Raw genomic sequence first — 12,776 nt, 5'->3', positions numbered from 1 at the left:
TAGTTTTTTCCTCATTTCCGGAGCCGAAAATTTTTCGTTCTGGAATCGATTTGTATGACCCTTTTCGAAGTAAATCGACCCCCAGGAACTCAAAAATCACACGAAAAAGAGCCTAGGACCAACAGCAGAGAAATGAGGACGAATAGAAGCAGTTTTTCGCCTGTAACTCCTCAGGCGTTGCTCGCAGCGTATTGGGACTGCGCTTAATCGATTCCTCTCGCAAAATTACGTCGGAATAGTGCCTTCAAAAATTAATCGCAGCACTTTTCAAACTCTTCGAAATTTTGGCCAAAAATCCAAAGGGGTTAGCCTTAGTTTTTTCCTCATTTCCGGAGCCGAAAATTTTTCGTTCTGGAATCGATTTGTATGACCCTTTCCGAAGTAAATCGACCCCCAGGAACTCAAAAATCACACGAAAGAGAGCCTAGGACCAACAGCAGAGAAATGAGGACGAAAATCAGCAGTTTTTTGCCTGTAACTTCTCAGGCGCTGCTCGCAGCGTATTGGGACTGCGCTCAATCGATTCCCCTCGCAAAATTACGTCGGAATAGTGCCTCAAAGAATTAATCGCAGCACTTTTCAAACTCTTCGAAATTTTGGCCAAAAATCCAAAGGGGTTAGCCTTAGTTTTTTCCTCATTTCCGGAGCCGAAAATTTTTCGTTCTGGAATCGATTTGTATGACCCTTTTCGAAGTAAATCGACCCCCAGGAACTCAAAAATCACACGAAAAAGAGCCTAGGACCAACAGCAGAGAAATGAGGACGAAAATAAGCAGTTTTTCACCTGTAACTCCTCAGGCGTTGCTCGCAGCGTATTGGGACTGCGCTTAATCGATTTCTCTCGCAAAATTACGTCGGAATAGTGCCTTCAAAAATTAATCGCAGCACTTTTCAAACTCTTCGAAATTTTGGCCAAAAATCCAAAGGGGTTAGCCTCAGTTTTTTCCTCATTTCCGGAGCCGAAAATTTTTCGTTCTGGAATCGATTTGTATGACCCTTTCCGCAGTAAATCGACCCCCAGGAACTCAAAAATCACACGAAAAAGAGCCTAGGACCAACAGCAGAGAAATGAGGACGAATAGAAGCAGTTTTTCGCCTGTAACTCCTCAGGCGTTGCTCGCAGCGTATTGGGACTGCGCTTAATCGATTCCTCTCGCAAAATTACGTCGGAATAGTGCCTTCAAAAATTAATCGCAGCACTTTTCAAACTCTTCGAAATTTTGGCCAAAAATCCAAAGGGGTTAGCCTTAGTTTTTTCCTCATTTCCGGAGCCGAAAATTTTTCGTTCTGGAATCGATTTGTATGACCCTTTCCGAAGTAAATCGACCCCCAGGAACTCAAAAATCACACGAAACAGAGCCTAGGACCAACAACAGAGAAATGAGGACGAAAATCAGCAGTTTTTTGCCTGTAACTTCTCAGGCGCTGCTCGCAGCGTATTGGGACTGCGCTCAATCGATTCCCCTCGCAAAATTACGTCGGAATAGTGCCTCAAAGAATTAATCGCAGCACTTTTCAAACTCTTCGAAATTTTGGCCAAAAATCCAAAGGGGTTAGCCTTAGTTTTTTCCTCATTTCCGGAGCCGAAAATTTTTCGTTCTGGAATCGATTTGTATGACCCTTTCCGAAGTAAATCGACCCCCAGGAACTCAAAAATCACACGAAAGAGAGCCTAGGACCAACAGCAGAGAAATGAGGACGAAAATAAGCAGTTTTTCGCCTGTAACTCCTCAGGCGTTGCTCGCAGCGTATTGGGACTGCGCCCAATCGATTTCTCCCGCAAAATTACGTCGGAATAGAGCCTTATAGAATTATTTGCAGCTCTTTCAAAAATCGCTGAAATTTTCGTTAAAAATGCATAGGGCCTGGGTTTTTTCTTGAGCGAAAAACTTTTGGTCTTGGAATCGATTCGTATGGCCCTTCTCTTACGAAATGCACTTCCAGGAACGCAGAAAACACACCAAAAAGACCGTAGGACGAACGGCAGAGCAATAACGAAGGAATGACCAGCAGCAGAACAACGTCGAAAGGCAGTCTTCAGATGTTTGGCTGTAACTTCGATGTTCATCGATTTTTCTTGCAAAATTACGTCGGAATAGTGCAGTAACGAATCGTTTACAGCATTTTTTTTCACCGAAAATGCAAAGGGGTTTGCCCGACTGTTTTTTAGGACAAAAAACTTTCATCCAAGATTCGAATAGCATGACCCTCTCCGGACCAAACGAAGGGGTCTCTCAGGATTCTGAAGAAGGCATCTGGATCAGCGAAATCAACTGCTGAGGAATAAATTTAAAGAAAATGCGGAGAAAATTGATTTTTTATTCATCCCAATCCAGGTTACATGAAATAGTGACAATACAATATCATACATCACATTATTACACGGTATCTTGCAGAGGTGTATTGCTATAGAATCAAAGTCATAATTTGATTTGGAACGAAATCTAGTTAGCCGGACAGTGAGGTATTTAGTGCAGATGGCATGCCCAAACGCATACGTGCGCCACCGTCACTTTAATTCCCTAGACGAATTTGTTTTAATTCTTATGAATGATCTTCTAAACTATAAACTTCGGTATCACGCTATTATTCATCTACACACAATTCACAAACCATTCCCGAAGGAAAATACAATCGGGGTAAGTAATAGTCATGGGCTAGTATACGGATCCGAGCGAGACGGAGAATAACTTTTAGTGCTGCCATACACGTATCAATTCAATGCATGTCAAGCCGTCAGCATAGACTTAAGTCTATGGCCGTCAGTGTTGATTACTGTCATCATAACCAAATTTGAATGCCAATCTAAAAATCTCCACAACTTTGCTTCCGAGAAAATGTTACGGTGCGTCTGTGTTTGTTATTTGCCTTACTTTGTTCTACCGGCATGAATTAAATTCTAAATAGATCAATTCCATTGACATACATACATACAGATGTACAATTCAGTAGTAACCACATTCGAATTTATTTTCCATGCAGATTCTTTTCTTTTTGATTGAAGAACGGAAAACCAAAGAGTTATTTAGATCAGGTAAGCTTTGAACTATTCATTTCACATCGACAACAATAAACATGTGATTACCTACACCATACATCTTCTTCCCCAGGGTGATAACCAAATTAGTATGATAAAAAATGGGTTTGATGTCGCACAGGCCCATCTGAGACATAATTGTGGTACCATACGTCCTGCACCGATTATAATAATTACAAATCGTCCCAATAACAGCAGCATGAGAAAATATTATCAAGCGGCATTATTTATCACAGCTCTGGTGAGTGTGGTGTCACTACTGTTCTATAGACATGAATACAACAAACTGCGATACGTCCTCGAAGTGATAAGCTTCTTTGGTAATCGAGGAGCTAAAGATCCTGATATCAACCGCTTAGGAGGGATTGATGTCTCTGAAAACCTTCATCTCCAGTTCGACGTACCACTTCCGTCTTGGCAAAGAATAAACGATGACTTGTTTGTTTACGCAGCTTACCATGCAAACACAAATGAAGTCCGAGGGATCGCATTCGGCAAAACATATACCATTTCAAACATAAATTGCCATGTATTTATCCAAGGGGTGGAACAGCGTGTTCTGGGGATATTTAAGCATTCAAGAATTACCAACTCACTCGAAAGCCAATCCACGCAAAATTTAGAGTATGCCGCTTACAACTTCATCTGCGAATATTCGCAGCCTGGTATTCCTGAAGGCGTGTCTTTTTTCAATAAGAGGGACGTATTTGAAAGTGAATATCCAATTTTAAGTGTGCAAAATTTACCACATAATCACATAACGAATGATATAGCCATATGCATAGCTCCGCCATTAAACAGATCTATTTCTCGTATGGATATGATGACCTTCTTAAATTTTCATCAGATGATTGGAGTTGACCATTTTATCGTTTACGATTATGGTATTCCAAGTATATTTACTGATACTATGAAACAAATAATGAATAGCCAAGGGCTTAATGTCACATTCACTGTTGTACCATGGAATTTTCCCTATACTAGAATTTCTCCGAGCATTTCTGGGGAAATTGCTGAACGGGACTGTCTTTATCGTTCATACAATAAAGTTAAATATAGCATAACTTTGTACTGGGAAGAATATATCGTTTTAAAGTATCATCATACTCTGGCAGACTTATTAATAGATTTTGAGAAAGGCTTATTAGCTAGTGATCACTATCGTTTGGATACATTATTGTTTTGTACCCAACAAGAGAACTATTATCAAACTGGAAACACCACACTAATGATTTTCGAAAAAACCCGCCGGTTTTCCGAGGGTAGCATGAAAAATCGTCACGTTTTTATTAGCAAACCGGACAAAACTTGGATCACAGACAATATTGATATTGATAAGTATATTTCATCTGGTGCAGACTTGATCAATGTAAATCATTATCAGTACTGTTCAAATTCAGAAAATGAAATGAGCTATACAAATGATAGATCGATTTCAAAATTTGCCGAAAATATATTAAATGCACCAATTTTCAAACAATACATGACCAGACAAAGCTCAATCAGCAAGTGATTATTTTTTAATTACTATATAGTGAATGTACATAATATAAAATTCCCAATGAGGAACTGATTCCTAAATGTGACGAATGGTTGTACGGATCAATGGATGTCAGCCTAAGACTGAAGAGGACTGGCCACACAACCGGCCTTCGAGACCAGTTGATGTTCCACATTTTCCTAAGCCAAACTGAGTTGCTAAACAGATTTTAAGCAATCGATTTCTCGTAAATTCCAGGGTGAAAAAAAATTTATCTAATAGATCAATGAAATGAAAAATTCCAAAGTTTACACACATACATTTCCGCATGTTTAATTTTGATCACCTTATGAAGGGAAAAAACTTCTGATAGCCAAGACAGAATAATCGTAACTGTGAAATAAAAAAATGTCACTGTTATTAGAAATAATATCTGACCAAAAGATTTTCGACACTGAATGAACATATCGCAAATGCGTGTGCGTGTGTGTATATATATATATATGCATATACGTATATATATATGATTCTCTTTGTTAACTGTAATACGTAACAAGGGAATAAAGTTGAAAATTATTCCCTTGGGTAATTACTGCCCTTGCTAAATAGATTTTACTAAGGAATTTGTAGAGTATCGGAGGAAACTATTTCTGGATCATCTATTAATTCACAGCACAAAAATTAAGTGAGAGTAGAACATTTTTTTGTATCTAGACAATTGGCATATTCGTACCAAAAGAGGCACGACAATTTTTATACACAATCATATGGCCTGTATTTTATTCACTATTCGCTCTGAATTCACAAAAATTGCTGCAATATGCTTACATATTTATATTTTTGAAAGTACTAAAGATTTATACACGTGATATGACTAATGAGATGAAATGTTGTCATATTGTAAATTGAAGCATTCTGGCTTCTTTTTCTATTTTGTACGTAATATAAATAATCGAATTTTGGCTTTTCACTACTGAGTGATAAGTGTTCATTGGTATTTTTTGTACAATAAACTTAAACCTTTCAACTATTAAATTTGAAGTCATGTATTCAGTTTCTCAAATTTATGTATACATTCTTCAACTCACTCTAATCCACGCTCCTGTGATTGCTATACAAAGCTCTTCCTTCCGTAACCATTCGTAACTAGACTAGTTTGCATTGCAAAAAATGATATTTTTAAACGAAATTCTCCACAAAAAAATGGAAATGTTTTTTACTATTGGATAAATTGATGTGAAATTGATGTTGGTAAATGAGTTCTGTCAAACATAAATAACTCTCGCTAGTTGCTTGTACAAAACCTGATTTAGAAACGATCAAATGTATATTCATTAAACTAAGAATTACAGTTTTATGGAGTTAGGCAATTTTTTTTCTTCTGTCATAAACGTTTTCTATTACAGTCGCTGCATTATAGCCGAATTTTTAAGTCCAGCTTCTTCGATAGTTTTACTGTCCTCAGTTAACTCCTTGCTCGGATATGACGTCAGTAGGCGGAAATTACAAGACGCATACTGGGGTCTCATGCTAATAAAAAGTTGAGGAAAGTTTGAAAAAACTTAAAAACTTATACCTATACATAATATAGCAAGGAAGCTGTGTTCACACCTGTTATACACCCTGGCACGGATCATGCCGTTACAGATATTAACTCATCATCAGCTATTCAATCATTTCTTTATGTATATTATATATGAGTACTGAATCAACGAACATTATTGTAAGAACAATCAGTCTCGAGGCTGTAAAACGAGAGCATCCATTTCAATTACATCTGCTTTTCTCTGATTTTATCTTTGCTGTGACATTTCTTTGACTTAACGTTTGCTCTTCACGCACAGAGAACTTGTTTATGTTGTTACGCGAAATCCCCTGATTGCTCGCCGTTGTAATATAAAAACATACATCAGCAATCGAGTATTCATACTGAAATATGAATTCTTTTTAAAAATCTGATATCAAAGGATACGTCAAAATATAACGTCTGATGTCAGAAACTGTGTGCGTCAGATTAAACTGAGCTCTGACGCTGCTTCCATCTGCTAATCGAATCTGAATTGTTGTCACTGGTTGAGAAGAATCTAAATTCAATTCCCTTCTGGCTTGTGACTCATTCGCTGTTTGATCTACAGAATCAACTGGAACGGTCATGCCTACCGTTGCTGGCGATGGGCTGCAAACACGTAATTAGATTTGTTAACGTGTGATCATGCCATGAGAAGTATGAACATCACATTTTCCTGGTCATTGGGTCAATAGAGTTTGAGATTATACCTATAAGTGTCGGATTCGAAGTAACGTAAAAACTTTACAAATCTGATTTATCAAAAATGTTGAAAACGAGACAATTCTGTGGGTCATTTTGAAAAATCAAATTAGTGGTTGAAAATAGTTAATAACCTTCCTAGCATGTGTCCCTTCCCAGTAAAAGCCTTTACTTTGACTTTAGGTGGTACGAATTCTTCATGACGATGATCTTCCATATCCAGTCTAACCTCGGCACCTTGTACTTCTTGGCGTATCTCCATGGGAACTTCACCACGCTTTATAGCAGCCAAAAATTCTCGGTTACCAGGATCGTTATATGGTCTAATGTCACCATCGTTTAAAGTGAACCCTTCTCGCCACAGTTTCAACGTAATCAATCCGGTATTGCTTTCTTGAGTAGATGGTGAGGGAGTTACTAGTGACAACAATGTTTCATAATATTGAATTAAACTGTATCCAAGGCATAAGAGTACTATGTATACAATGTAATGGGTTTTCTGCTACTGTGTGTAATTGACAAGGGGACATTAGAACTTTCAAGATATGTCATTGGCAAAATTGTAAGTTTCTTCGATCGAAATATCAAAATATACTTCTTCTATGAAACAACATAAAACTGAATATTGGTGAGTGATTGAATTCACTACGAGATGGCTATTAATACCTTCTGTGTCGCTGCTAGTTTGTCCCAGTTTATATCCTGTTCCGCCAAAAGTACTGGGCCTTTGTTGCGAGGTAACTCTAGGATCGGAAGAAACTGCTTGCTCCTGACAAGATTTGAACATTTCGCCTACAATGTCACTTTTTTTTCCTGGTCCTAAAACCTGTTGACCGCTGTGTTCCGAGCCGCCAGCATAGAATGCTTGACCTTCCTCTTCCTCTGAACTACTATCCCTGTTTTGTAAGTCTGCAATAGTTCCAAACCTGGCTTTTGGCTTCGGCCGAGGCTGAGAAGGCTTAATTTCTGTAGGAGTTGGTTCTTTTGGACGTGGCAGGCCCCCGACGTCATCATCAGATGCAACTTCTTCGACCGGCTCATTGACAAGGCCAGCTGGCTCATCATTCTCATAAAAACTCGCTAGAGCAACCTTTACAATGAAATTTTCTTGTTTATCTGGTTTATGCTAAGTTGAGTTAATGTCTATTATATTCGATCATTCATCAGTGAAACCCTTATATACAGTAAAAACTCTGTCAGAAGTAAACTTCGATTAAACACAATATACTTATTATAGCATGTAGTTACGTTGCGCGTCGTTCAAATCGTAGATTCCAAAAACGTACTCAACATTTCGAGATATAAATTACTACGATACAAAGAAAATATGCTGTCTCACCTCTAGCTGCCAAGCGGATGAGTCTAGATAAAATTGTGCCCTCTCAGCATCAGTGCCGGTCACGTCGCGAAACTGGGAGACCAATTCCTCCCGATCTGCCATCTCAACGATAAATCCACGGCCCTGGGTGAGATCCCGGATGAATTATGTACGAACAATGTGATCGACTGGAATCGTTCGTTTCGATGTTCACCGTCACTAATTTACATCGAATGATCAGAGCTCTGCAAAATTTTCGCTTCAATCAGCTGTCATCCCGTATGAGTGCAACCACCAAAACGTACGCAACTACTCGACACACATGTATATGTGACGCAGCGTGATGCTACATACCTGTGCTACATACATGCCTCTCATGTTAGTTGAGTCAAAACGAGTGTAAATGCGTCGTTGGTTGGTGAACCATAATAGTACTTTTACAAAAGCTAGGATTAACCTGCAATTGGAAGTATAAGACAAAAATGTTTTAATACAATTTTCGCTCGAATCACTAGTCTAAATACTAGATAAACAGAGTGGCGACAAATTTTGCTGAAACAAAATTCTCTGACTTTGCCCGTCAAATAATTCACAATTCCCTGACTTTTTCCCAGGAAATTTACTATTTACAAAAAAAAAATACGTTTTTCCCTATGGTCCATCATAATTCCCTGGGTTTTCCCAATTGAACGAAATTCCCTGAGTTAGATTTTTCCGGTTTTCCCGATTGTCGCTATCCTGTTTTAATTAAGTGCAATTACGTCAATTTTCTGACACAACTCGACAGAAAGTGATTTCATTGGTTGGATGTAACAGAATAGGCCAATAAAATCGCGTAATGTCGCGTTGCGTCATAAAATTGACGTAAAAGGAAAGTGGCCATAATAATTGTGACTACCACTAACTGCAATACTTAAGTATTTTGTTCTCATCCGTTTTCATCTGTTACATACGCAAATTCTATGCTAACACTCGCTCTCTCCCTTTCTCACCAGGTGTATATTGTCCGGATTTTCCCAGGAAGCTATACAATCATTTAACTCTTTCCAGTTATTTCATTTTCTAAGGATGGCAAATAAAACACTCGTGCGGTAAATATTGCCGCAAATTGTGCCAACTTGAGCGTTTGTCAATTATTTTCTGGTGACTTTGGCTATTGCGTAATGAATTGCTGATCTCAAAGTAGAGGGTTGGCACCAATTCGTTTCCGGTCAACCATCCAGGGATCTCATCGTCTTTTACGCAACGGAACGAAAGAGAAAAAGAGAACTTTCTGAGACAAGTGGTGTTCGTGGTCGGGCCGTGCCGAGTTCTCTTCATCGCTTCGGAGTAAGGCTAGGTGGTTCTTCAAGTGATATCAAATTTCCAGTGTGAAAAATGCTGCGAATTGTGGCTGGCCGCGTTGCTTCGGCGATGAGGAGCTCGCTCATCCCTCGGGCAGCGACTGTTGGTCTTCAAAACAGTCGTGCCTCCCATGGCGGTCCTCAGGAATCCGACGAGGAGTTCGATGCCAGATACGAGGCCTTCTTCAACCGCCCGGACATAGATGCATGGGAAATTCGAAAGGCGATGAACGATCTCGCTGGTAACAATACTTGTATACTTCTTAATCTCTTAGTTATCGGTAATCGCATCTAGAACGGTTGAAAGCGTTGTGTAACTCGTCGCAATTGACTGTCGAGACCTTCGAACCTCTACTTTTATTTTTTCGCCACACAAAAACTACATGAAAACAAGGGTAATGGTACTAACCTGTTAATCCTACCGAATGCAAAACGAAATGCGCTCCGTTCGGGTCCTTGATGAAAAAATCGAAAGCTTTCCGAACTGAAAAGATTGGTCCAGTAATGATTTTATGGTCCCAGATTGAAGTCTTATTCAATTCTTCGTCTGAAATGCAAGAATTTTCGTACTTCGAAATGATCCAAACTTATCCTTCATGTATTGCAATTTTGCAAGGTTTCTAATGCAGATGGTAAATTGCGGAGTGGTATTTAATAATCAGAAAAAAAACACTTTACCGATTCACTGTCTCCAAAAAATTCATATTCACAATCGTTTTTCAGGTATGGATCTCGTCCCTGAGCCAAGGATCATCTGTGCTGCGTTAAGGGCTTGCCGAAGGCTCAACGATTTTGCCCTAGCTGTAAGATATCTAGAATCTGTAAAGGAAAAATGTGGACCCAAAGTGGGAGAGATTTATCCGTATCTACTTGAAAACATTAAGCCCACATTGGAGGAGCTGGGTATCAACACACCTGAGGAATTGGGATACGACAAGCCAGAGTTGGCCCTTCAATCAGTCTACGATATCCACTAACTTGATCCAAGCCGTCAAGCTAGTCTCCTTATCAACACATAGAAATTCGGAACCGTTGAATCAATATTTAAATTAAACATTCTATTGTTAACCACACCATGTACAGTATAAAAATTTAAATAAATAATTATTTAAACTGAGTACGGGTAGTTTTCATTCTTTTCAAATTTTTGTCACTTTGTTTTGTTTACTCCGGTTGCTCATTGGGAGTTATAACAGATACGTTTCGTATCTAAGAAATCATCACAAATCAATTTATTTAAATATTTTTTTTACCGAGAACATGTACCCTCAAGAGTTTCCTAAATAAAAATCATAAATGAAAATTTAATTAAATCATTAATTTTCATTTACTAGGGATTTCATGTCGTTGTTGTCTAAGATTAGATTTTACAGCTATCTTGACAACATCAGAAAGAACTGCAATTGTCTTAAGAGTCATCAGGGCAACTGATACATATTTGATGGTCATGCTCGACTGCCCTGCCTGATGGTATACTAAGGCAAGGTGAGCTGTTTGTGTTGTGTAATAAGTATAATGTACTCCAGTTTCTATTTTTGGTAATAGTAGAAAATGAGCATAACTTTAATCAATAGATTGGTTTCGATATTGTTGATTAAAATTTGCTCAGAAGGATCATAGATCAAAATATGACTCGACACGTAAATCGCTATATTTAAATTTTTAATTGTATCATTTCTTTTCTGTTTTTAAATTACACCTTAAGTATTAATTATAGATATTAACGACTCAATTTGCTTTTTTTTTTTTTACATTGAGAAGTAAACGAAGCAAAAATACAACACAATGACGACATATTTACAAATCACGTTACATCATACACGGCATTAAATTCATATACATCTATATTCCTACAATATAAGATAATCTAATTGTGAAACGTTGATATAGATTTTTTTTTCGGTTTCTCGAAATGACAAATTACCTTAACTAAGTCTTTCAGAAATTTCATAACAAATACGTATGCATACTACATAAATCATACGTTACAATCATAGTATTATACATACAGATATCTTCATATACAATGATAATAATAATAATAAGAATAATAATTATATGAATTCTTAGTGGCCATGTTTGTTTAAATAGTATACAGTTAGTTAATTTTCTTAATAGTAGTTTTCTGTCCTATTGACAATCTTTGCCTACGGTCGTAATTTAAAACTACACCTCTTTTATTATATAAAAAACATTTTTTCATCGCTTCTTGGATTTTGTTCAATTTTATTGTTTGTTTGCATCGGTACACCTGACATGTGTGCGCTTCGCATACAATAATATAATAATAGTGTTTCAACATGTTACTTTAAGTTTGCTGTTTTTTTTCATCTTTTCTTTTTAATTTTATGTTAAAAAATCAGGTATTAGAATAAATCGTCTTCAGTAAATGACGGTTAAACGGGCAAACCCACATCCTGGCCTTATTCTACTTTTATTTTAAAAATTTTTTTTGTGTTTTTGTTTTCTTTTTGTACAATTGACTATTCATACGCAACAAAGTCGTCATACATACATTATGTGTACAGACTCACACAGTGGTGTTATAATGAAAGCAACGGTGAATATGTTTCGAGCAGAATGTTTGTAAAATCATTATTTCCTTTGTTTTCCGTCTTGAGATTCCGCGTACCGTACACAAATTCACATGCTGCACATACTGTATCTCACACACTCGCATACATACCTTAACGATTCATGTACATATACGCGTCTACGTAGTTTTTCCATTTTAAATATATTTACATGGCACGATATTGTTAAACAAGTAGTAGGCAGATCAATGTTCACCGTGTGCACAATAAGCAATCTATCTCGAGCCGCGCGTACCATAATGCGTTGTTCCCCTTTTGCGATGAAGTACATAAAACTCTTTATATTTAATTAATAATTTTTCTGTTTTTTTTTTCTTCTTCAAAGTATTCGTATGTAGATTGATTTGCAATTTACATAAGGCATAACGAGCACATAATAATATCGTTCATTATGCTATAATATAAAAATGAATCAATGAATTACGATGGTCAGATAGAATTAGAACAAATTATCGCTACAACATAAACAATTCGATATACAGTACATAATATAACAAGAGGTAGAGAAATTATGATAAACCTATAAAATTAAAAAAAAAAAAAAAACATGTTAACGAATGCCCCGAAAAATAACGTATTGTTATCCGGTACACATTTAGAAGGTAACAAAATTCTTGCAAAAAATTAAACTAACAAAGAGAGAGAGAAAAAACTCATTGTTTATGTAAAAATAGATGAACGACGATTAAATCGTTTTATCAACTCCACGCCTTGTATCCTAGATCACGAATTACA

At 37.2% G+C, this 12,776-nt stretch overlaps 3 protein-coding genes across 3 annotated transcripts; 2 read left to right on the top strand and 1 right to left on the bottom strand.

Moving 5' to 3' along the window:
- Nucleotides 1–2,757: 2,757 nt before the first annotated feature.
- Nucleotides 2,758–4,873, top strand: LOC124414813. Its single transcript, XM_046895895.1, has 3 exons — nucleotides 2,758–2,845; nucleotides 2,983–3,034; nucleotides 3,111–4,873. The coding sequence occupies exon 3, from the start codon at nucleotides 3,129–3,131 to the stop codon at nucleotides 4,548–4,550; it is 1,422 nt and encodes a 473-aa protein (XP_046751851.1). The 5' UTR covers nucleotides 2,758–2,845; nucleotides 2,983–3,034; nucleotides 3,111–3,128; the 3' UTR covers nucleotides 4,551–4,873.
- Nucleotides 4,874–5,901: 1,028 nt separating this feature from the next.
- Nucleotides 5,902–8,427, bottom strand: LOC124414947 (NSFL1 cofactor p47). Its single transcript, XM_046896139.1, has 5 exons — nucleotides 8,126–8,427; nucleotides 7,453–7,876; nucleotides 6,921–7,203; nucleotides 6,490–6,693; nucleotides 5,902–6,047 (listed from the first exon to the last, which is right to left on the bottom strand). Exons 1-5 carry the CDS (start codon nucleotides 8,225–8,227, stop codon nucleotides 5,918–5,920), a joined length of 1,143 nt encoding a protein of 380 aa, XP_046752095.1. The 5' UTR covers nucleotides 8,228–8,427; the 3' UTR covers nucleotides 5,902–5,917.
- Nucleotides 8,428–9,284: 857 nt separating this feature from the next.
- LOC124415143 (cytochrome c oxidase subunit 5A, mitochondrial) lies at nucleotides 9,285–10,564 on the top strand. Its single transcript, XM_046896408.1, has 2 exons — nucleotides 9,285–9,689; nucleotides 10,171–10,564. The coding sequence occupies exons 1-2, from the start codon at nucleotides 9,482–9,484 to the stop codon at nucleotides 10,422–10,424; spliced, it is 462 nt and encodes a 153-aa protein (XP_046752364.1). The 5' UTR covers nucleotides 9,285–9,481; the 3' UTR covers nucleotides 10,425–10,564.
- Nucleotides 10,565–12,776: the final 2,212 nt, after the last annotated feature.

The sequence above is a fragment of the Diprion similis genome, chromosome 2 (assembly GCF_021155765.1).
Source record: "Diprion similis isolate iyDipSimi1 chromosome 2, iyDipSimi1.1, whole genome shotgun sequence".
In the NCBI taxonomy this organism is placed as follows: domain Eukaryota; kingdom Metazoa; phylum Arthropoda; class Insecta; order Hymenoptera; family Diprionidae; genus Diprion; species Diprion similis.
Note: the sequence above shows the minus strand (reverse complement) of the source record. Positions and strands in the feature narration are given on the sequence as shown.

Bases quoted from the DNA above. Each gene is read 5' to 3' on its own strand.
- LOC124414947 (XM_046896139.1), bottom strand. From the start codon at position 8,227: ATGGCAGATCGGGAGGAATTGGTCTCCCAGTTTCGCGACGTGACCGGC. The intron at 7,204-7,452 runs GTATTAATAGCC...TGTTGTCACTAG, and splicing joins AACTAGCAGCGACACAGAAG to TAACTCCCTCACCATCTACT. The intron at 6,694-6,920 runs GTTATTAACTAT...ACGTGTTTGCAG, and splicing joins AAGGGACACATGCTAGGAAG to CCCATCGCCAGCAACGGTAG.
- LOC124415143 (XM_046896408.1), top strand. From the start codon at position 9,482: ATGCTGCGAATTGTGGCTGGCCGCGTTGCTTCGGCGATGAGGAGCTCG. The intron at 9,690-10,170 runs GTAACAATACTT...ATCGTTTTTCAG, and splicing joins GGCGATGAACGATCTCGCTG to GTATGGATCTCGTCCCTGAG.
- LOC124414813 (XM_046895895.1), top strand. From the start codon at position 3,129: ATGATAAAAAATGGGTTTGATGTCGCACAGGCCCATCTGAGACATAAT.